Source organism: Hyperolius riggenbachi, chromosome 5 (genome assembly GCF_040937935.1).
Source record: "Hyperolius riggenbachi isolate aHypRig1 chromosome 5, aHypRig1.pri, whole genome shotgun sequence".
Classification (NCBI taxonomy): Eukaryota; Metazoa; Chordata; class Amphibia; order Anura; family Hyperoliidae; genus Hyperolius; species Hyperolius riggenbachi.
Window position 1 is genome coordinate 403,268,267 of NC_090650.1, and position 24,680 is coordinate 403,292,946.

The 24,680-nt window shown below is 42.2% G+C and overlaps 1 protein-coding gene across 1 annotated transcript in view; it reads right to left on the reverse strand.

The window, feature by feature from the left end:
- Positions 1 to 650: 650 nt before the first annotated feature.
- KCNV1 (potassium voltage-gated channel modifier subfamily V member 1) overlaps positions 651 to 24,680 on the reverse strand; it is a 40,880-nt gene continuing 16,850 nt past the window's right edge. The window contains exon 2 of the mRNA XM_068234926.1: positions 651 to 1,399. Within this exon, the coding sequence (XP_068091027.1) occupies positions 891 to 1,399 (509 nt within the window). The 3' untranslated portion in view covers positions 651 to 890. The remainder of the gene's footprint in view (positions 1,400 to 24,680) is intronic.

Here is a 24,680-nt window from a genome sequence, read left to right on the forward strand (position 1 = left end):
AGCTGACCGCATCTATAAGGAATACATTTTGTGTGGGGGGGGCGGTAAAAAAAGCCTCAGGGGGCCACATTCGGCCCATGGGCCTTAGTTTGAGGACCACTGCAATAGATCATGCATTTCACTTGTTGAAGATTAAACTTTGGACAGAAAGGACCACAAACAATCAGCAACTGAAAGCCGCTGCAGTAAAGGGCTGGCATAGTATTAACCACTTGAGGACCGCAGTGTTAAATCCCCCTAAAGTCCAGGTTTTTCACTAAATGGGCCTCGCTGCAGGGCCGCACAGCTCAGCACACAAGTGATTCCCCCCTTTTCTTTTTGTCTGATCGCCCCCAGATGTATGTTTATTTTTTTTTGCCAAATATTTATTTCCTTTTTTTTCTATTAAATTTACTCATTTATTTATACATTTTTTCTAACTCCCACAGCCAGGCAATCACTGCAATCGGCTGTCATAGGCTTCAAATGTAAATATTTGGTAAAAAAACAAAACACTGTGGGGGGGGGGGGGGGGATCAGACCCTACCAACAGGAATCACTTTTGTGCTGTGTTGTGTGGCCTTGCAGCTTGGCCTTAAAGCTGCAGTGGCCAATTTCAGGAAAAACAGCCTGGTCTTTAGGGGGGGGGGGGGGGGTTTAACACTGCAGTCCTCAAGAGGTTAAAAGGCCAAAATAAGTTCAGAGGGTCAGGAATATTGAGGCTGGTTTTCCACCTGGCCGTTGCTTTGCGGTGCGATGCTCCATCTACAACCTGTAAAAGTGTAGCCACAAAAACACCTGATCTGAAGTATAGTCCCCTGTATCGGAGGAATGGAAGGTTTGTAGTTCGGGCCTCACAGCCCTGGGATTGCAGGTGCTGCTCCCCTCTTGTTACGACCCCGGTCCATAAACTACCAAAAATCATCCCCTCCGCTGCTTCGTGTGCTGGCCCGCTCCCTGGTTTTGAGCCGTAACATCTCCATGACACTTTTGGCATAGATGTCTCGAAGGTTCACATTTATGTCCGACTCTGTACTGATATTTTTCATGAGTTTCTTCAGAGCCTCCCTCTGCCTCAGCGCGGCCTCCTTCATCTTCAGCGTAAAGTAACAAGCGGCAAAACGGTCATTGATAATGGCAATTGGCAAGGCTAAGACTAAGATCCCGGACAAGATGCACAGGAAGGCAACAATTTTACCAAAGGTGGTGTCTGGTCTGATATCACCGTAACCTACAGTGGTCATGGAGGTCGTCGCCCACCACCAGGCACTTGGAACGCTTGTGAAGGTTGTATCGGGAACATTGTACTCAACGGCGTATTCCAGGGCTGAGAAGATGGAGATGCCCACCGACAGAAAGAGGAGCAGAAGGCCCACTTCTTCATAACATTGTGCGATTGTCATTCCTAAAGACTTCAGGCCTGCAAAGATACAAGATAATACTTATTTATTATCTGAGCATTCATGTATAAGGACATATTGCATAATCTCACGAATATTATAAGTGCAAAAGTTTCGATGTTTGTTACTCAATCATGCAACAATGGCTGAACGGATTTCAATGAAATTGGCACACACATAGAAATAACATTTAGGACACTTTTTATCCCCATAACCAAAAAGTGGGCGGAGACAAATAAAAAAATACAATTTTCCTGGAAAAATGTAAACAGCAGCCATTTCTCATTGTTAATGGTAGGGTTATCAAACTTTGCACAGTTGGTCACTGAGTGACTAGGATTAATATTCAGAAAAGTGGGTGGAGCCTACGAAAGACAATCAAAATTCACTTATTGATTTTCAAGGGGAATATTTAATTGCTGCCATTCTTGCACTGTTAATGGCACAAGCCTCAAGCCTGGTACAGTTGGTTATTGGGCGACTGGGGTTCAAATTCAGAAAAGGGGGTGGGGCCACAGCCAATCTGTTTTGTTTCATTTCAATGCAAATTATTGATGCCAAAGACTGCAAAGCTCACAAACTAGGTCATTGAGTAATTGTGTGTTAGGGTTAGAAAAAGTGGGCAGAGCCAACACCAGTCAAATACATACCCGGGCAACAATTTGGCTGAAAAATAATCTACCTACAAAACAGCATTTATAGGCCACATGAAGAAGTAAACAGCTGGTGGGTGTGGCTTTCATTTAAAGTGAACCTTAATTTAAAATAAACTGATGAGAAAAGTAATTGTATCTATCCTTCTACTCCTAAAAAAATACTTTTTTTTAAGATATCCCACAGTCATTTTATTTCAAAAGCTCTCCTTGAATGACAATGGTCCAGTCCAGATGCCAGAATGGTAGCATGTGAGTGGGCAGGCTGGCTGGCATCTTTCTATAAGTCCTTTGAAGGGAGTACTTTTAAAACAATTTAAAAGAATGTTCAGAATCCTGCATGAGTAGATGGTCTGATCCAAAACCTGTCGGTAAGAGATTCTAGGTTATAATATCTACCATAAGTGACAAGTATAATATGAAGTAAAACATTTATAGTGCATTTTCTCTGACACAAATGTACTGTACATCTTACAAATATGTGTAAATATGCATTTTTCATTTTACAGTTTTTGGCCAGAGTGCCCCTTTAAAGTGGACTTGAACTCTTGCACGGGATAAAAGAAAAACAGAGAGGAATGCACCCTGTGTGTTTTTAGAGAGAAAAGCCTGTCTAATCACCCCTCATCTTCGAGTAATCGCAAGTGTAATTTAATCTCTCAGCTGTGTCAGCACAGGAATTCTGAAGTCCTCAGCAGACAGAACAAATGTGTAAACACAGGATGTTAACCTTATGGCTGCTTTGATGAAAGTAAGAAGTAGACACACTGCAGATTTATTGCAGGAGTTCTGTAAGCTGTAAGAAAGAAAGTTTTTTTTTCCTTTAACCTCTTAAGGACCGTAGGCTTACACCCCCCTAGTGACCAGGCTATTTTTTACAATTAAGGCCACTGCAGCTTTAATGCCCACCAACAGAGCTCTCTGTTGGTGGGCTGTGATCGCTCCCAGAATGTTTATTTATTTATTTATAATTTTTTTATTTTTATTTCCATCTAGAGGGGACAGCCGTGTCACACTTCTGTCCCAAGTACAACGCTGCCTTAGATCGCAGCGCTGTACAGTGTGAATAGATGGCGAACAGTCACCTAGCGGCGATCGCCACTGGTAGACTGATGAAGGAGCGGAGCTCCGTCACTCAAGCAGAGATGCGCTAGCATCGGCGCGCACAATCTCCTGCAAAACCCCGCCCCAGGACTTGACGCCAATAGGCGTTAGGCAGTCCTGGGGCTGCTGCCACATCATTAAGCAGTTAAAGGTTATTATGCTGTTGTTTATTTTTTAGAGTAGAGAGGAAGCTCTGAGTTCAGGTCCGCTTTAAGGAGAAGTCCTGCTATTTCTTGCATTTTGTTTCCTGCTTGGCCCATATTTTATGCTCCAGAGTGTATAATCTCCATTCTCTGCGATGGCCTGAAAACCCCTGACTCTACAGGCATAATAAGGATGCGCTGATGCCGCTCGGTCTCATAAAGAAGTGGCATTATTTGAGGTTTGAATCATAAACGTGTAACATTCTGGGAATAAAGCGTGTTATAGCAAGAACTCTGCATTTCCCTGGCTGAGATGAATGTGCGTATTGCGCACGGAGCGCTTGCATCATACTCGCTGCTCTCCTCTTTCATGCTCTGCTGAATATTGATACATATGTATTTCTTCCGGCCGCGTCTTGCCACAGAGACGCTCCTCCGGGAAGCTGACAAGAATTGTAATAAGTGACTGGCCCGTGGCATTAGTGTGCCAATAACAGCGCAGGTTAAAGGATGAACAAATGTATTTAATAATTATTATTTTCCTCACATATTAATATGCTCACCAGTCAGAGTTGGGGGCAACGGCTGTATCTTAAAGAGAATTTGTATTGTTAAAATCGCACAAAAGTAAACATACCAGTGTGTTAGGGGACATCTCCTATTACCCTCTGTCACAATTTCGCCGCTCCTCGACACATGAAAAGTGGTTAAAAACAGTTTTAAAAAGTTTGTTTATAAACAAACAAAATGGCCACCAAAACAGGAAGTAGGTTGATGTACAGTATGTCCACACATAGAAAATACATCCATACACAATCAGGCTGTATACAGCCTTCCTTTTTAATCTCAAGAGATCATTTGTGTGTTTCTTTCCCCCTGCAGAATCTCATGCACTGAAGTTTTAGGCTGCTCGTTTGTTCCTGCAAACAGCTTTGCCCTTGTCTATAATTCCTCAGTATGTGAAAGCCCAGCCAGCTCAGAGGACGATTTATCCAGCTTGTAAAAGATAAGAGAGAAGAGAGAAGCTGCCCTAATCTAAACAATACACAGACAGTGTGCATAGAGGGACCTGGAAGGGGGAGTTCATATCAGAACCACAACACTGAAGAACTTGGCAGCCTTCCAGACACAGGCCGACAAGTCTGACAGGGGAAAGATACATTGATTTATTACAGAGACTGTGATAGTAGAACTTGCTGCAGTAAGCCAGAACACATTAGAATAGCTTTTGGAACTTGTAGGATGATAAAAAACAGGATGACATTTTTCTTACGGAGTCTCTTTAAAGCGGTTTTAAACTCTGACAAAATATTCAATAAAAATGTGTTTTCCTAATTTTTATAACCCACACAATTATCATATTTGCTTTTGTGCACACGTATTATAATTCATTTAGAAATTATAAGTTCCCAGTTTCATTTTCTCTGAAAGCTGCTGGTGTATTTTATTCACAACTGTTGTATTTCTATTGTAAATGCACCCAGCAATGATTTCTGAGCAGTGTTTCAGTTCAGGACTCATTAGCAGAAGTTTCTGCACAGTCAGAGAATGTTTACTTAATTGTGAAGAATGTAAACACAAGATAAGGTTATCACCAGTTCTGATGCGGCTGCCCCTGCGGGAGAAAAAGTCAGTCCTGTGATTTAACCCTTTGAATGTTGTTTTACTTTAAAAAAAAAAAATGTGTTAAGGTAGCCATACACTGGTCAATTTGCCATCAGATTGACCAACAGATAGATCCCCTTCTGATCGAATCTGATCAGAGAGGGATCGTATGGCTGCCTTTACTGCAAACAGATTGTGAATCGATTTCAGCATGAAACAGATCACAATCTGTGAAGCTGCTGCCGCTGAAACCGCCCCCCCCCCCCCCCCCTTTCACTGGTCTCCGGGACCGGCTGGCTGCTTCACTGAACTTCCTGCCGGGGGAAGTGTAAACAGTAGAGGGCACTCTACTGTTTAAACTTCCTGCTGGGACAGGAAGTTCAGTGAAGCAGCCAGCCGGACCCGGAGACCAGCGCGGAGAAGAAGACAGCGGAGACCGGGGGAGTCGCGCCGGCTGGAGCAGGTAATGTATTGCCGCTACCGTCGGTCGCCGGGCATTCAAACGCCGCTATCAACGCACTCCCAACCCGCCGGCGATCGAGCAAAATCTTTCACACGGACGGATCAACGGGAATCAACGAGAACGATTAATTTCGGACGGAAATCGATCGTTCTGTCAGCGTTTGCGCGCCGATTTCACAGCAGATTTGATCACAGTAATTGAATCTGCTTTATATCGGCGGGAAAATCGTTAGGTGTATGGGCCCCTTCAGAATATTATATGCTGTAAATAATCTTTTAGAGCAAAGAAGGAATGCTGGGTTTCATTCCACTTTAAATTATGCTTGTGCTGAGACAGTATTGTATAAAGATATTCTGTATTCAGCAGGCCAACCCAGGGCCGTGTTTACCCGAGTTGGGTATTAAACATAATTTGAAGTTTCCATTATTTCAAAGGACCAGTGGCGAAATCCGCCTGTGAATTAATAGGAACAGTCATATCGCAACCTGAAACAAAGCTCTTCACTGAACCATTTCTGATTTTATTCAAATCAAAGTTTGTACCAAAAGCGATTTAGAAAATGTGCTCATTTTCAGTTGACAAAAAGTGATTGTGCAGAGGATCCAAATGAAGCTAGAAAAAAAGGACTGCATAGCAAGCTTCCACATTACACTTATCTATAGTTTTACAATATGTTGTTTTACGTAAAGCAAAACTGATGCGAAAATAAACTTACAAGATAATCAATTGTATGGGTGGTACAGCTAAGAAATAGAACATTAGTAGCAAAGAAAAAAAGTCTCATAACAATCCTGTTTTCTGAAGCTCTTAAACAGCAAAGAAACAGGGGCCTGAGCCCACTAACGCAGTTGTGTCCGCTTTTCAGCATCTGAAACATTGGTGTGTAACTGAAAAGCGGACACAACTGCGTAAGTGGGCTCAGGCCCTAAGAGACAGCATGAGATGAGGTTTTACTGCAAGAAAGTTCAAAGGGTCATTAGCTCTGCCTTGTTTTATAGCTTAAAATTCAGAGTATGGTTTAAAACTGCAATTGTGATGATGCAATGTTATAAAAAAAAGCTATATAACTAAAAATAAAAATATGAGACTCTTCATTGCTACTAATGTTCAATTCATTATCAGTGCTACAGATACAATCCACTATATCATACGTTTTTATTTTGCTTCAGGTTTGCTATAAAGAGAAACTGTAAGGACATTTTTACATTAAATATCCTGCTTTCAGCATCAGAAACACTTCATATAGCTATATATTGCTGTATATTGGCATGTAGCCCCACCTACACACTGAGGCTTAGCCTAGGCTATTTATTATGTGGAATCCCCTTCCAAGCTTTTCCCCCTCCCTCCCCCATAGCTAGCCAGATGCTTCCCTCCCCCCCCATCCCTTAACCATAACTATCCAGATGCCTACCCCCCATAGCCAGGTGCTTCTCCCCATCCCTCCTTGTAGATTGTAAAATTATTTTCCTCCTCCCTCTCTGTAGCTAGTCAGATGCTTTGCCCCCCTCCCTCCCTATAGGTAGCCAGATGCTTCTCCTCCTCCCTCCCTGTAGATAGCCAGGTGCTTCTCCCCATCCATCCCTGTAACTAGTCAGATGCTTCTCCCTTCCTCCCTTCCTTTAGATAGCAGAGTGCTTTTCCCTCCTCCCCCCTGTAGAAACCAAAATGCTTCGCCCCATCCCTCCCTATAGGTAGTAGCAAAATGCTTCTCCCACCTCCCTCTCTGTAGGTAGCCAAATGCTCCCCCCCCCCTCCCTGTAGGCAGTCAGATGATTTCCCCCCCTGCCTTTCTGTAGGTATCCAGATGCTTCTCCCCCTCCCTCCCTGTAGGAAGCCATATTATTCTCCCCCCTCCCTACCTGTAGGTAACCAAACACTCCTCCCCCCCCCCACACTCCCTGTAGATAGCCTTGGGCCTTTCTCCCCTGCCTCCCTGTGTAGATAACCAAAAGCTCCTCTCTCCTCCCTCCCTGTAGGTAGCCAGATGCTTCTCCCCCTCCCTCTATGTAGATAGCCAGATGCCTTTCTCCCCCCTCCCTGTCCACTGCAGCTGCCTGTCACTCACCTCCCTGCTTGCATCCAGCTGCCGAAGCTTCCCCTTCCACTCTGCCTCCATCAGCCACTGTTGTGCATCTGTCCTCTCCAGCCAGTGACTCTCACATGTGCCTCGCTTGTAACGTGCTGGCAAGTCACATGTAAGAGACGTGTAAGAGATGTCGGCTGGAGATGACAGAAACACTGCAGTGGCTGATGAAGACAGAGCGTAAGGCAGAAGTGGAAACTTCAGCGATAGCTCTGGATGCGAGCAAGGAAGTCCATAGCAGCTCGTGGCCACTGCAAGCCTGTAAGGGAAAACGGGTGGACCAGAAAATAAAGGGCGGCCACTAAGAGACTAGGTACATAAGCTGCCCCTTACTAGGATAATAAATCTACCGCCCTAGGCCATGGCCTATGTGGCCTAGCCAGAAAACCAGCCCTGAGCCCCAGTTATGAATAAGACTTTTTTTTTACTCATCTCAAGTACCCTTTAGGCTCCTCTCCAGACATACAGTCAGGGACATTTTTAGGCATATGTATGAAGTTTTTACGAACATCTGTTTATTCATGATACTTTTCATCAAGCCTTTTCAGCACTGTCCAGATCCAAAGATAGTGGTAAGATCTTTTGGAACACAATATCTCCCACCTGGACATCACTATCTCCAGATGAAGCTGTGCTCAGCTGGCTTGCTGCAGCGTCTTGGATTTAAAAGTTGCTCTGAGAATTGGTCCTTCTTTCTTCTACCATAAAACTAAAATTACTTTTCTTTTATAAACTATAAAAGCTTTCTCATCTAGCCATCAGGGCTGGTTATGTACCTGCTCATTACCTCCAAGCTGTTCCGCTGCGGGTTTATCACATGATAAAACACCTCTGCAAAAGGAAATGTCCACTTACATAGGAAATGTTTATGACTAAAGTAGCGCCTAAGAAAAGTGGAAACATAATGTTAGTGCGGCAGTGTTGTGAAAAAGTATTTGCCCCATTCCTGATTTCTTCTAGGATTGAATATTATTCACACTTAATCATTTCTGATCTTCAAACTAAAGAAAAAGAACATAAGAAAATGCATTGGTTATTAATTACTAGTTCTTCTATTTAAGAACACCAGTTAGTCAACAAGAAAAGAGTAAAAGTAAAAGAAGTTACTCAACAGCCACTTGTGTACAAAAAAATATTTCCCCCATTTAACTTTATTATTGGTCGCACCAGATTTACAGTGGGATGCGAAACTTTGGGCAACCTTGTTAATCGTCATGATTTTCCTGTATAAATCGTTGGTTGTTACAATAAAAAATGTCAGTTAAATATATCACATAGGAGACACACACAGTGATATTTGAGAAGTGAAATTAAGTTTATTGGATTTACAGAAAGTGCGCAATAATTGTTTAAATAAAATTAGGCAAGTGCATAAATTTGGGCACTTGTCATTTGATTGATTCCAAAACCGTTAGAGCTAATTATTGGAACTAAAATTGGGTTGGTAAGCTCAGTGACCGCAGACCTACATACACAGGTGAATCCAAGTATGAAAGAGAGTATTTAAGGGGGTAAATTGTAAGTTTCCCTTCTCTTTAAATTTTCTCTGAAGAGTAGCAACATGGGGGTCTCAAAACAACTCTCAAATGACCTGAAGACAAAGATTGTTCACCACCATGGTTTAGGGGAAGGATACAGAAAGCTGTTTCAGAGATTTCATCTGTCTGTTTCCACAGTTAGGAACATATTATTGAGGAAATGGAAGACCACAGGCTCAGTTCAAGTTAAGGCAGACCAAGAAAAATCTCGGATAGACAGAAGTGATGAATGGTGAGAACAGTCAGAGTCATCCCACAGACCAGCACCAAAGACCTACAACATCATCTTGCTGCAGATGGAGTCACTGTGCATTGTTCAACTATTCAGCACACTTCACACAAGGAAATGCTATATGCGAGAGTGATGCAGAGGAAGCCTTTTCTCCACCCACAACACAAACAGAGCCGCTTGAGGTATGCTAAAGCACATTTGGACAAGCCAGCTTCATTTTGGAATAAGGTGCTGTGGACTGATGAAACTAAAATTGAGTTATTTGGGCATAACAAGCTGCGTTAAGCATGGAGGAAAAACAACACAGCATTCCAGGAAAAACACATGCTACAGTAAACTACGGTGGTGGTTCCATCATGCTGTGGGGCTGTGTGGCCAGTCCCGGGACTGGGAATCTTGTCAAAGTTGAGGGACGCATGGATTCCACTCAATATGAGCAGATTTTGGAGACTAATGTCCATGAATCAGTGACAAAGCTGAAGCTGTGCCGGGGCTGGATCTTTCAACAAGACAATGACCCTAAACACTGCTCAAAATCCACTAAGGCATTCATGCAGAGGAACAAGTACCACATTCTGGAATAGCCATCTCAGTCCCCAGACCTGAATATAACTGAAAATCTGTGGTGTGAATTAAAGAGAGCTGTCCATGCTCGGAAGCCATCAAACCTGAATGAATTAGAGAGGTTTTGTAAAGAGGAATGGTCCAAAATACCTTCAAACAGAATCCAGACTCTCATTGGAACCTACAGGAAGCATTTAGAGGCTGTAATTTCTGCAAAAGGAGGATCTACTAAATATTGATTTCATTTCTTTCTGTAAATCCAATAAACTTCATTTCACTTCTCAAATATCACTGTGTGTCTCCTATATGATAAATTTAAGTGACATTTTATATTGTAACAACCATCAATTTATACAGGAAAATCATGATGATTAACATGGTTGCCCAAACTTTTGCTTCAGTAGTTTAAACCAAATGCTTCCTATAATTTGACATCGCTGCTGAGATATTTTGCAGAACTTTATTCAGATGCACTGGAAGGTTTTCATAGCTGAACAGCTTATTTGAGCCTGCCACAGCATTTCTATTGGATTCAAGTCTGGACAGAGCACAGGAAAAAAAAAAGCAAGAATCGTCTGAGAGGGCCAAACGTAGAGAATACACTCCTAAACAGGGCCATATGCAGTTCAGTTTTTCTCCTGAGTTTTCACCCAGGAGATAAAAGTTATTTTAAACAGAAGATGAAATATTAAGCACTCTGCAATTAAAAAAGTACCAAAAAGTAGGTGAAAAAGTATTATCAAGATTATTTTAAGTATTTTCTTGGTTGCTCGTGGTTTAAAAATCAATGCACTGACAAGGTTTTAAAATATCCTCTAGGAGAAAACTCAGGAGAAAAAAAGAATTGCATATGGGCCACAAAGCTTTAGAGATTTTCTAAACTCTGCTGAAATCATGCAGTTTTGAAAGTGGCATATTGATTACCCCAGACACATCTGCAGATGGAAAAGGTCACTGATTTCTAGTTATGCCCCTGAATTTTAAGTTTGGTGCACAAAAATACATTTGGAGGTTTTTTGTTGTTGTTGTTAATCTCATATATCTGTTTGCCTTATGAAGGAAAGGGGATTGCAGGAGGAAAGCATGTGCGCCTCCTCTATGATGTTCCCTGTGGGCGGGGCATAACCCTAACCACTAGTGTAAAATCCTTTCTAATGCCTAAACTTTAACTACACCCCAATGTAATGCCTAACCCTAACCTCATGACCTTAAGTGTTAAATCTAACCTCCCCCTGTATTCCAACGCTAACACTCCTACACTACTCTAACCCTAAAACCAGTAACCCTAGCAAATACAGAAGCAATACTAAGAATATGTCTCAAGTCCCTTTCCCTGTTTTCCAGTACAACAAGAGTTAAAAAAATTAATTGGTATCTATGCAAAGGAGCTTGTGGAACAGCTTGTCTAATATAGTCTGCTTTCCCGAAAAGTAAATAGAAGCCAAAAGACTATTTTGGATTCTGATAAGGTTTTAATGGAGAAAATGTCAAAGGTTCATTATTTATTATTCTTTTTTAGCTAAAAAAGGCAGAGTATGGACTTCAAACAGCAATCTTTAAAATTAAGCCATTAAATCGAAAACAAATACAAGAGACTCATTTCTATATGAAACTCATGTGCATGTAGCTAACATTTTATTTACCATTGCTACTACACATACAATTATTTACCATTGCTACTACACATACAATTATTTACCATTGCTACTACACATACAATTAATGATCTCGTACTGGGAGGTTATTTTCACTTAAAGTTTGCTTTAAAGTATATTTACTTGATATCCACATTCAAGGAGTTTAAACATTAATAAAAAAGAAGAATAAGCAGTAAAAAATTAAAAATAAAAAAGCTAGCGAAATATGATTAATAAAAATTCCTAGAAGCTTGACATGTTTAATGTTTTGGCATTTTCTGCTATTTTGATGTTGGAGTTGCAACCTCTGTGTTTATCACACTGCTTATATTCCCGCTGCATGTGTTTTTAGAGGAAATCAGACTCTTCCACGCTCTTCACCTACCAAAAATAATGACGGCTACGGCAGCACGTTAGATCTGCAATCAGGGTGAGATCACACAACACGTATAAATACTTTGCTGCCTCAGCTGCAAAAGACATTGCAGAACACTTCTCAATAATTCTGCTTTGTCAGTGTCAAATATTGCACCAAAATATCATAAGCATAATAATTGGGGATGCAAAGCTTGCGATCGCGCCCTGGCCCTTGGGCCAGAAGGGCTGACTCTGGGTCCTCCAGCATCCATATTTCTAGCTTTGCAGTGGTGCAATACTGGTAATGAACACTTCTATATATGAATTGAATAGTAGTAATCCTTCAAGAGGAGCTCCAGTGAAAATAATGTAATAAAAAAGAGCTTCATTTTCAGGCATGGTCGGAAGAACCCATTTCCGTTTCCGGGACAATTCCGCATACCGTCATACGGAAAATCCGCATACCGGCACACTCCGGCGGTATTCCGTGGTATTCCGCGGTATTCCACGGTATTCCGCATGTATTTTCCGTAATTTTTATCCGGACTTCCATAATTTTCGAATGATTGTGTCTATGTTGTCTTTTGTCACTAAAGTTGTTGTATATTACGGAAACGTGATTGAAAAGTGTACTTTCGTAAATTTCAGCCTTTTTTACGGAAATGCTGTTTTTTTATTTGCGCACTGTTTGGGGTGTGGCGCCCAGGCGGAATTTCGCGTCCATGAGCTTGTTGTCATGATTGGTCAACTCATTCCGCATCTCCTGATTGGTCAATTCATTCCGATTCCGATTTTGACTGAATTCCGCATTCTGGTTTGACGTTTCCGAAGTTTCTCTTAAGCCCAGCCATTAGAATTTTCTGAAGCAACTCTCCAAGAAGAAGCTGGAGATGGGCATGGAGAGAACAGAATCCTTAGCTCCTGGAAGAAACTACTATTAGGCAGTCTGGAAAACCCTGAACCAACTTTGACTAGAGTTGGCAGGTGCTGGTACAATATCGAAAAATTGGCTTTTGCCAAAATATCCAGAGCAGTATCAGTGTTGTGGTGTATTGACAATGAATGGATCCAAGGACATACTGAAGTCATGGGGGGAGGAGGTACTCCCCACAGTTTGCAGAGTACCTCCTTATACCTACTCCAGTGCTGGGCTGTCCTCTCTCCTTTGCAGCGTTGTGTTGTGTGTATACCTCTGCTCTGTGATAGTGATGGATGAACTTGTTCGCTGACTTTAGCGGTTAATAGCAAAGCTCCCATATATGCTAGAATCACCAAAAGAGAATAGTAGAAACAATGGAAACATCTTTCACAAAGACCTTGGATGTAGTTTTTTTTTGAGAAAATCGATTTTAAGATTACAATAGGAAAAAACTTTTGTTTTTGTTTTTTAAGTAAACCTGTAATATAAAAAGTGCCCCTAGGGGGTACTTACCTCGGGAGGGGGAAGCCTCTGGACCCTAAGCATCCTCAATCCTGAGCTGGCACTCCACAAACTGTCAAGAACCATAACAAGCTAGTGACACGCCTTTCAGCTTACGTTCAGGCTCCAGTGTAAATAGCCAAGCCCAATCGGGTCCGCTCTACTGCACAAGCACATATGGCTAGCGCCACTGGCGTAGGGATAACTATAGCAGCCAGAGTGTCTGCTATGAGGCCCAGAGCCAAGGAGAGATAGGGGGCCATTCTGGCAGCATTTCTCTTTATTCACAGACTGGCCTCCCCAACTAACCATGCACCCGAGCCCTGACCTCCCCATCCCCCCCACACACATACATTCTGTCCCCATTGGCCGCTCAACAGCCCGGGCCTGAACCCCCATCCATACACATAACGTGCTCTCCCCACCAGCCTCTCAACAGCCCATACCAGTTCTCTGCGATGCGCCGGAGCCCGCACTTTGGCCCACATACACACTTTCCGTCCCCCCCCGCCGTTCAATCCCTGTAGTTCTGAGAGCGCTGAGTGTCACTGTTGCCACAGAAACAGAACGCGGAAGCCGAGCCACTGCTCTACATGCAACGGCCAGCTTCCATGTTCTGTTGCCGTGGCAACAGTGACACTTGGTGGCTCCTGGGACTACAGGGGAAGAACAGCGGGGGGAAAGAGTGTGTGTGGGCCAAAGTGTTGGCTCCGGAGCATCATGGTACTGGTATGGGTTGTTGAGGGGCTGGTGGGGAGAGCACGTGTATGTGTATGGAGTGGGGGTTTGGGCTCCGGGCTGTTGAGTGGCTGGTGGGGACAGCATGTATGTATGTGTGTGTGAGGGGGGCAGCACATCGCTTGTTGGGGAGGGGGAGAATTGGCATGGGCTGTTGAGCGGCTGGTGGGGACAGAGAGTGTGTGTGTGTGTGTGTAAGGGGGATGGGACAAGAGAAAAAATTGCTATGTGGCCCAGTCATTAGTAGGTACGCCCAGTGCCATAGCAATAGGGTTTGCAGAGGTAGCGACCGCATTGGGGCCCTTGGGTCAGAGTGGCCCCGAGGGGCCCTCCCTCAAGCACAATATTAGCTCTCATTTTCACATCAAAAATGCTATTTTCTATATGGAGAAAATATTTGTGACAATACATTGTATTTTTGCAGTATGGTCAAAGGAAACACATATTTCATTCCAATGCAAGAAATCACGAAAATCACAAAAAAATCAGCTACTTCTACCCTAAAAATTTCGCAAATAGTGTGGAAATGGTTTCTTTTGATGTGAACATTCGTGAAAAAATGCGAAAAAAAATCACAAACTTATTAAAAAATGAATTTTGATTACATTTTCACTCAAAAGTCAAATTTTACACTATTTTCACAAAAATTATCTTGGAATTTTTGCTCATCACTAAAATGATCTTCAGTCTTGCTTAAAAATTCACGTTGAATCATTACTGTCAGCCACCAAAAGCCTTGACTCTCATCCCATCCCCCGTCACCTCACCAGACATTAGCTGAACTCAAAGCCATGCTGAACATCCATATTAATCTGCCCATCTGATGACACAACGTGACCCAAGGCACTTTTCTGTCAGACCACCCTAACATCTATGAGGCCTTCAGGCAAGTGAGGAACTCCTGAATTACCGTACAAAAAAACCCTGACCTTTCAACAAAACTAGCACGTGCCACGTTCCTACTATTCTTTTTTGTTGTAATTACTTTTAGACTTAATTGACTACAACAGTTCATTAATATTTCATGATTGTATACATCTGAACTTGCTAAATTGGAGAGCGGGAACCTTCTGAGTTACTCTTGGTGCTCAGACAATTCCAATTAAGACTTTTTAGCTAGGTAAGCGAGTACCTCGGCTGCTAATTGGCATTGTATAATTTCAATGATTTTTTCCCTCCTGAGAGTGTTTTAATGTTTTATCTCACAGATGACTAATTAAAATGCAGACATAAAAGTTGATTCCTGTTCAGGTCATGCATACTTTAAGACGCCATGAATGCAACGTACTACTTAAAATGAGAGATGAACCAATATAATACAATAATGAGGAACTTCATCAGTACCCAGTGGCATAAAGAACACAGACTAACTTTTTAAAGGGAGTCTTATCTGGGTTCTTAGCATCTGGAAAATGACACAGCTTCAAGGCAGGTACCACAAAAGGTCTACACTCTACAAGGACCTTTCTTGTACTTCAGATTGATGGTTCCCAGCCATGTTAGGTTATGACACTGAAAGGGAAAGACCTTGGGAGAAAAAGAAAGGTAAAAAACCCTATTAAAGCAATATTAAAAAAAAAAAAAAGTGATAGACTTTATGCTGAATTGGCTGTCTGGTTCTACTTGCTAGACTAGCTTTCTGCCTGACTCGACTGACTGTCTAGGTTGGTCTTGTTGAGCTGGTGTTGATCTGGTCATGCTGAGCTGAGTATCTGACCTGGTCTTGCTGGACTTGCTGTTATGATTATCATTATTGATTTAGGCCGGGTCCACACTAGCAACAGGTGTTATAGGTGGGGTGCGATCGGATGATTGCATCACACCACAGCGTTAAAAATAGCCTTAAAGCAGTAGGATCAGCCACACTATGCCAGGGAAAAAAACACATATTTAAGTAGATAAACACTTGATCTACTTACATACCACATGTATTATACTGTCCACGTTTTGATTTCAGTGAATGTTATATAGTAAATGACGAGAATTCTGTTCCTGCTGGGGGCCATGTCTTTTGCCCACAGTTAAGACTAACTCGTGATGTCATTTCTGCCCTTTACTTTTTTTCTTGTCTCCAATCACTGAGTCGCCTCAGCCTTGCTTGTAAACACAAGTGAGTAGGGGATTAGGTTTCAGATAAGCAACTGGCAGGGAAATAAAGGAAAGAGGAGGAATAGATTATAGATAAAAAGAACCCCCAGCATGCAATTCTTTGGCACGACTACTAAAGGGCCAGTGCTCCTTAAGTATGTGATAACTCCAAATCATAACAGCAGAAAAAGTTTTGAAAGCTTTGAATGCAGGATTAGCATCTTTATCACTTAATACACTCAGACCAGTTGCTGTTGAAATTTGATTTTTATGGTGGCGATACCGCTTTAAGAGATTACTGCGGCAATGCGGGGTAATCTCACTTCTGGCTGCAAGTCAATCTGTAAGTGACGCGTTCTAACGCTTACTTCCTGTAGTGGAAATACGAATTGCACGGAAGTGTTTTGCCAAAATACACCTCAACGCATGCGCAACGCGAACACAAAACAGTTGAAAATACCTGTGGTGCCATTGACTTATATGACTCCCGGTTACCACACGTCGCCACGGGTATTCGCCGATAACGAACTGTTGTCACCATGTGAAATCCGATACTTCTGGAGCATTGCAACGCAGCAGGTATGAAATTCCCCATAGGATTTCATTGCTTTAGCATTACCTTGTTGCCGATCCATGTGAGAAACCCCTAACTCTATAATTCTAGCGTGGTCTCTGGGGACTTGGTATTACCCAGCGGCCATTTTGTTTGCATCACTGTGTGCTGAAAATTCTTGTTTCAGAAGCAAATTTCATGTTTCTAGCCAATGCAATACATATTGCAGAAGCTGTCTAAGGCCATTCAGCATTGGGAGTTCATTAGAAATGGCAGGTGCACGGGACCTCCTCAGAGGATACTGGCATGGGATCACTTCTGAGGATACTGGCGTGGGATTATCCAAAGGAAAATATTTCTGGGTAATTTAGAACAATAAAAAACACTTTTTCGTGGTTGCGTCTTTATTTTATTTTTTTAACTCTTTGTGAAAATGGTAAAGAGGTACGTCAGTACCCCATCACCATTTTACCTGGGGACAGAGCAGGCATCAAGGGGTTTGCTGGTTACAGAGACCCCCGGATGCCACCATGACCCCTTTCCCAGGCGTCGGTGGATACCTCTTCCTCCTGGGCACCAGAGGCAGGGCTGTGGAGTCGGTACAAAAATCATCTGACTCCTCATTATATGAAACCACCAACTCCGACTCCACGTACCCAAAATTGCTCAGACTCCTCGACTCCTTAGTCTAATTTTTGCAAAGGCTACAGATTTGGTTCAAAAATCATCCGACTCCGACTCTGTAATTTAGTGAAATCACCGCCTCCGACTCCAGGTACCCAAAATTGCTCCAACTCCTCGACTCCGACTCCACAGCCCTAGAGGTAAGTAAGAGCTCTTTGTCCATGGATTAGACAAGGGCACTGGGAGAGAGAGGGGAGGCTTGACCGTGTGGGAAGCCTTCAGAGGTCCTTAGCTTAGAATTTGCTTTTAAAACTTATTTACACCTCAGATTCTCTTTAAATGTAGGATAGAATTTGGAGCAAGTAACGTTTCATTTTAATTACCACGTCAGTATCAGCACCTTTTCCTCCCTGCCCCTTCCATTCACTTTCCTTTTATTCTTTACTTTCAATGACCTCCCAATTTATTTATAAAATGTAACACTCCCTGCACTTCCCATAATCCTTTTACTATAATAATCTGCTTTGCCGGGTGGTCCAGCTATACTTCTGTCTCACAGTCCTCTGTCTGCTCATACCACTATACCTGCTGCTCATTATTCAGTGTAGAGCCTTAAAGCGGCACTGTCACCATAAAAAATCAAGTTTTAACAGCAACTAGTCTGAGTGTATTAAGTAATAAAGATGCTAACCCTACATTCAAAACTAAAAACTTTTTCTGCTGTTATGGTTTGGATTTATCACATACCTTAGGAGCACTGGCCCTTTAATTGCCATTGCCAAACAGTTGCATGCTGGGAGGTCTATATCTATAATATACTCATCCTCTTCCTTTTATTCCCCCTCCTTCTAACGACATAAGACAGTGCACTTCCTAGTTTAGACCTCAGTAGGAGTGCCTGAAGTCTCTGGGAAGAGGGCGGGTAACGAATACACAATTAGCAAGAGAAGAAAAAATAGTGAGGGAGGAACTGATGTCAGGATTAGCTTCAATCAAACATAACCAAGATGGAAACTGTCTAGAATAGGATTCTCTGCTTTTCCTTTATACAATTTACATGACTCATAACGTGGACAGTGCAATACATCTGTTATGTAAGTAGAGCTAGTATTTATCTACTTATATATGTGTTTTTTAAAAATTATGATATATATATATATATATATATATATATATATATACAGGATCTTCTCAAAAAATTAGCATATTGTGATAAAGTTCATTATTTTAGAGAATCTGTGGGATATTGTGAAGAGAAAGTTGAGAGACGCAAGACCCAACACTCTGGATGAGCTTACGCCGCTATCGAAGCATCCTGGGCCTCCATAACACCTGAGCAGTGCCACAGGCTGATTGCCGCCATGCCACGCCGCACTTAAGGAGTAATTTCTGCAAAAGGATTCCCGACCAAGTATTGAGTGCATAACTGAACATAATTATTTGACGGTTTACTTTTTTTGTTTTAAAAACACTTTTCTTTTATTGGTCGGATGAAATATGCTAATTTTTTGAGATAGGAAATTAGGCTTTTCATGAGCTGTATGCCAAAATCATCAATAAGAAAAACAATAAAAGGATTGAAATACTTCAGTTGTGTTTAATGAATCTAAAATATATGAAAGTCTAATGTTTATCAGTACATTACAGAAAATAATGAACTTTATCACAATATGCTAATTTTTTGAGAAGATCCTGTATATATATATGTGTGTTTTTTTATTCCTAGGTTAGCGTGGGCGTCACTTGTTCTTTAAAAGGACTCTGCTATTGTACAATACGTAAATATGAAGCATGGCTGTAGACTGCTGATGCAGAGGACCATGGACTACCTGGTCGATTAGCGTTATTATAGAGTATTGGATTTCTCTCTTGATGAGTCTTCGATATACTATATGTGACCAGTGAACCATTTACTGTTACAGGCTTTCCAATAATGAGACTCAAATGCACCATCAGAACCCTTCTATGTAATATCGAACCATTAATTGGTGTGGTGGTCAGTACAGGACTTTGCTGTTGTCTGATCACCTCGTGTTATCAGTTTGCTTCTCACTGAGGCCCAGTTTATACACTGTGATTGGGGTGTGGCATGTAGAAAAGGAGAAGATGAAGTTCCAAGTTGGGATAGTCAGGTTTAAGCTATTCATATTGATCTAGGGACTATCTGGTTTCCTGGGGCTTCATATGGAAATGATTGCATGTACTTGTAAGCCCTGGAGGTGATGGATTTTGGCATATTATTTACCTCAATAATTTTTATTGACTTTTAAAGCATCATGCATATAAATAACCAGCTTTTATAAGTTGCAGAGTTGTAGGTACAGAACAAAAAGCACAAAAACAGAAAATAAAGCAAAGCTTGAACAGTAAGGGCCAATTCATACTAGGGGCATTTTCCGCCTTTTTTAAAGCACAGGCGATTTTTAAAATCGCTTCAAAACGCTTGTGCAATAATTCCCTATGAGAGAGTTCACAGCTGAGCGGTTCGTTTCCAATCCACTCAGCAAAGCGGTGCTTGTACCATTTTTGAGGTGTTTTTGCTCTAATGGAAGGTATAGGAAAAACGCTCATAAAATCGCTTTGTGCAGCAATTGCGTTCGCGTTTTTAAGAATAAATACATTGTATTTTTTTTTTCCGGGTCAAAGAGTTCACTTCCTGACTTGCGTCAGGGAGCAAATTACAAAACCGTTCTAAAAAAAAAAACGCTTAGAAAAGCACTTTTTACAAAAACGCAGCGAGCAGTGGAACGCCGGGAGGGGAAAAAACAGCACACAAAAACGCAAAACGCTTGCGTTTGCATTTTCTTTTTTAGGTGTGAATGTGGCCTAATAGGCTGATCCGAATGAAATAGATCAAGTTGACATCAACCATCAATACCGCAAAAAAGGGTTCTAGGTGTCAAAATAAAACTTCATAACAGAACATATATCTAACTAGAAAAACAAAAAACAGCATTACAACCGGCCCACCTGCTCCTTGCCTGCTAGGTACATTTGGCAAGGGTAGGGTGGGAACATAAGGAGTCTACCTCATCAGAGAGGGAGTGAAGGATGGGGGCAGGCAGCCTATAGAGTCACATCAGAAACAATATTTACACTGTTGCTAATGAGTCGCTGGGTGCTGGAGGGAGATAGAAATGTCTCGGCTGTCCAGCAGGGCGGCGCTATCTATTAGACCTTCAGACATCTGGCCTACAATGGGAGAGCAGCCCAGAGGTTTCTTGGTGCTAGATTAAAAGACAACTGAAGTGGGAGGTATATCGAGGTTGGCATATTTATTTCCTTTTAAGCAATGCCAGTTGCATGGCAATTCTGCTGATCCTTTGCCTCTAATTCTTTTAGCCATAGATCCCAAACAAGCATGCAGAAGATCAGCTGTTTCTGATATTATTGTCAAATCTGACAAGATTAGCTGCATGCTTGTTGCTGGTGTGATTCAAACACTACTGCAGCCAAATAGGTCAGCAGGGCTCCCGGGCAACTGGTATTGTTTAAAGTGAACCAGAGACAAAGCATCCTCATGTATTTTACCATATATATCAGTGGGAACATTAGAGAAAAGCGTACGTACAAAAAGGGCGCCCGGACAAAAAGGGCGCGGGGTGTATTAATCATTAATAGCGTTTATAAAAATAGTGTGCTATATTTCGTTTACAAATAATGTTTTACAAAATTATAAATCATTAAATAATGTTTATGAAATCGGCAATTGTGAAAACGTTAACCTTCCCTGTTTCAAAAGTTAAACTTATAATTACGTTTATTAAAAAAACGATAATATATGTTTAATTGTTATAATTGTATATTATTGTGACTAACCTTCATTTATGGTTTGTTCTTATAATAAAATCTGAAAATATTCTTTATAACGATGATATAAATATAACTACGTTCGTAATAAGTGTTGTAAAACATTAGTAAGTATTACTAAAATTTTACTAAAACTATACCTAAGCCTACTCTTACACAGAACCCTCCCTGTACCTATCCCTAACCCCTAGACCCCCTGGTGGTGCCTAAACCTAAGACCCCCCCTGGTGGTGCCTAAACCTAAGACCCCCCTGGTGGTGCCTAAACCTAAGACCCCCCTGGTGGTGCCTAAACCTAAGACCCCCCCTGGTGGTGCCTAAACCTAAGACCCCCTTTATTATGTGGATAATAAAGTTTTACTAATTGTGGCTGCAAAAAATATATTGCAATTTACGTTACGTACTGATCGCTTTATTTTGTGAATAATAATGTTTTACAAACAGTAAGGGATAAAACTTTAAATAATGTTTTAATTAGTTAAATTAGATAAATATGTTTAGTATTTTTATAAACGTTATTCGGCACGGGTGCATTTTATAAACATAAATCACCACAAGCACACTTATAAATCATTAAAAATCTCCGGGCGCCGTTTGTAAACGTTATTTATGTCCGGCGCCCTTTTTTCCTGCTCAGCGCCCATTAAACGTTATTTATTATGAGAGTGAATGGCGGTGCCCTTTTTGTCCACTAGCTGCCTGCGCCCTTTTTTCCCGCTTCCTAGAAAAAACACATACCCTGCTCTCTGTTTCATTATTTACTGTTCAGATTGCTTCTTTCAGTCCAGATAAAATCCCCGACTGAGCATTCAGTCTGGCTTTGCTATAATGACTCAGCAATAATGATTCCTGAGCAGAGCCACAAGGGGGCAGGATTGGGCTTGAAAAGACAGCACAGAAGACAGGCTCAGCTATAAAGATTCCTGAACAAAGCCAGACTGAATGCTCGGTCGGGCATTTTATCTGGGCTGATAAGAAGCAATCTGAACAGTAAATAATGAAACAGTGAGCAGGGTAGGTGTTTTCTCTAATGTTCCCACTGATATATATGGTAAAATACATGAGGGTGCTTTGTCTCTGGTTCCCTTTAAAATGAAATACATATGGCAGCCTCCATATTCTTCTCATTTCAATTGTAGTTTAATAAGGTGCACAAATAACAGAATTTGTGCACCTTATTAAACACTTTTTTAAAAAAAATCATGTAGCGAGCCCAGGGCTCGCTACATGATAGCCGCTGTGCAGCGGCATCCCCCCGCCCTCTTCCTCTGGCAATCTCCGATCAGGAAATCCTGTTCAAAGAACGGGATTTCCTGGAGGGCTTCCCCCGTCGCCATGGCAACGGGCGGCATGATGTCACCGACGTCATCGATGTCGTGACGTCATTGGGAGTCCCGACCTACCCCTCAGCACTGCCTGGCACTGATTGGCCAGGCAGCGCACGGGGTCTGGGGGGGGGCCCGGCGCGGTGAGTGGCGGCGGCTAATCAGCACGGAGCAGCGGGGATCAGGGTGCACATGCAGCTAGCAAAGTGCTAGCTGCGTGTTGCAAAAAAAAAAGTGTGCAAATCGGCCCAGCAGGGCCTGAGAAATCCTCCTGCGCGGTATAGCCCGAGTTCAGCTCGGGCTTACCGCCAGGGAGGTTAAAGTTGATTCACAAAATTCATATCATGAAATATTTCTCCTTATCTATTTTAACTCATGGTTAATAGCTCTTTATAGTTCAGTTAAAAAACAAGGAAGATGTGTTAATTTCTGAGGTTTTATGACCTCCATGAAAACATCTATGACTTTCTTGGTCATGGATTTTGCTGCCCAGTGAGGCAGAGCTTAGCCCTGTAGCTCTGCCTCACTGAAGTCAATCTGCCTCTCCCCGCCCCTCTCTGTGAAGAAAGACTGAGAGGGGCGGGCAGAGGCAGCGATCGGCGCAGATTTACTTCATTAGAGGCAGAGCTGCAGCGCTAAGCTCTGCCTCAGCAAGGAAGCACTGGCTGAAATTTGCCAGGAGGATTTTTGGGGTCTAAACCCCTCGTTCTGCCGTGGGAATGCATCGTTTTTGGTCTACTGATACTTCTTAACATAAAAGGAAGGTAAAAACGAGATTTTAATTTGGCTTCAGAGTCTCTTTAAGAGATATAGTTTACTTAACAAATGGAGATTATTTAGTTGAAGAGAATTTTCTAAGTATTTTTTACCTTTCAAAACTAACCTAAATATTCACCAACTTTTTAATTCAGACGGGGTATTGCCTTTTGAGACTCTAAAAGCAGAAATAAGCTATCAGACTCTGAGTATTCAAATTACTCCAATATAGATAATCTTGTTCTATCGAATCTTTTTCTAAGAGGTGAGGTTCATAAAGAAATTATCAATCTGTTTCTCCCACAATTTAAATCATTCAAGGGAATGGCTTCAATATACCACATCATTAATAATGTTCCTATACACTCTTATTGGTTTATTAAATCTTGGGAAAAAGAATTATCAAGATCTTACAAATCAATCAATGGTCGCGAGCTATCAATATATCTCTCAAGTTAACATTGTTAACATTGTGTTAACCATACAGAACTCTTTTAAAAACATTTGATGAGATGGTATCTCACCTGTAATGATTGGGGAATTATTTCCATGGTCAGCGCACAGGACGCGCACTGACACTGCGGAAATCCTCCACAAGCGTGTAATTTGAGAGAACCCAGCTATGGTGCTATGCACCTGTAGAGGGAGATTCCCAGATGGAGCTCTGGAGTGCAGACGAGCACAACCTCTGCACGGCCACAGATGCCAGATGTGAATTGTACGAGTTGAAGCAATGCAGGGCAAGATAGCCCTTAAAGAGAGAGAACACAAAGACAGAATGTATGTATGTCCACCAATCTAGTCGCCACCCAGCGACGGTGAACCCTCAACAACAGAACCGAAGTGGGAACGCAATCGCAAGAGTGGCGATTGCCAAAAGTGATACAAAACCGAATAGACAGAGCACAAGTGTAGAGAAAGAGCACAGAGACAGAATGTATGTGTGTCCACCAATCTAGTCTCCACTCAGCGACGGTGAACACATAACAACGGAAACGAAGTTGGAACGCAATCGCCAGACTGGGGATTGCCAACAGTGACACAAGACCAAGCAGGACAGAGCACGAGAGTAGCTAGAAAGGCACAGCAAGCAACAACAATCAGAACATCAAGGAAAATAACAAACGCTAGCTAAACGCGAACACCGCACTCATTCGCAACAGCGAACGCGTTTACAACACGATCACCGCGCGTTAGGCGCCCGGTGATAAATGTGTTACCCTGACTAACCAGTGAAACACAAACACGAAATAGAGAACGCGAACGCTTGCTAAACGGTTACCTCACCGAGCCTACAGCAAGCATTCATAGCAGATAAGACAGACAGATGGGGCCACCAGTAGCAACCGCTGCTCTGGCTAGCACCCCTAAGGCAGAACACAAAAGGAACCACCGATTCTACCGCTAGAGCGGATGCGATCCAGACAGACAAACAGATGGGGCAACCAGTAGCAATCGCTGCTCTGGTTAGCACTACTAAGGCAGAATACAGAAGGAAGCACTGCCACTACCACTAGGGCTAATGCAATCCAGACAGATGGAGCAGCCAGTAGCAACCGCAGCTCTGACTTACACTCCCAGACAGACAGAATGATTTCCTGTCGAC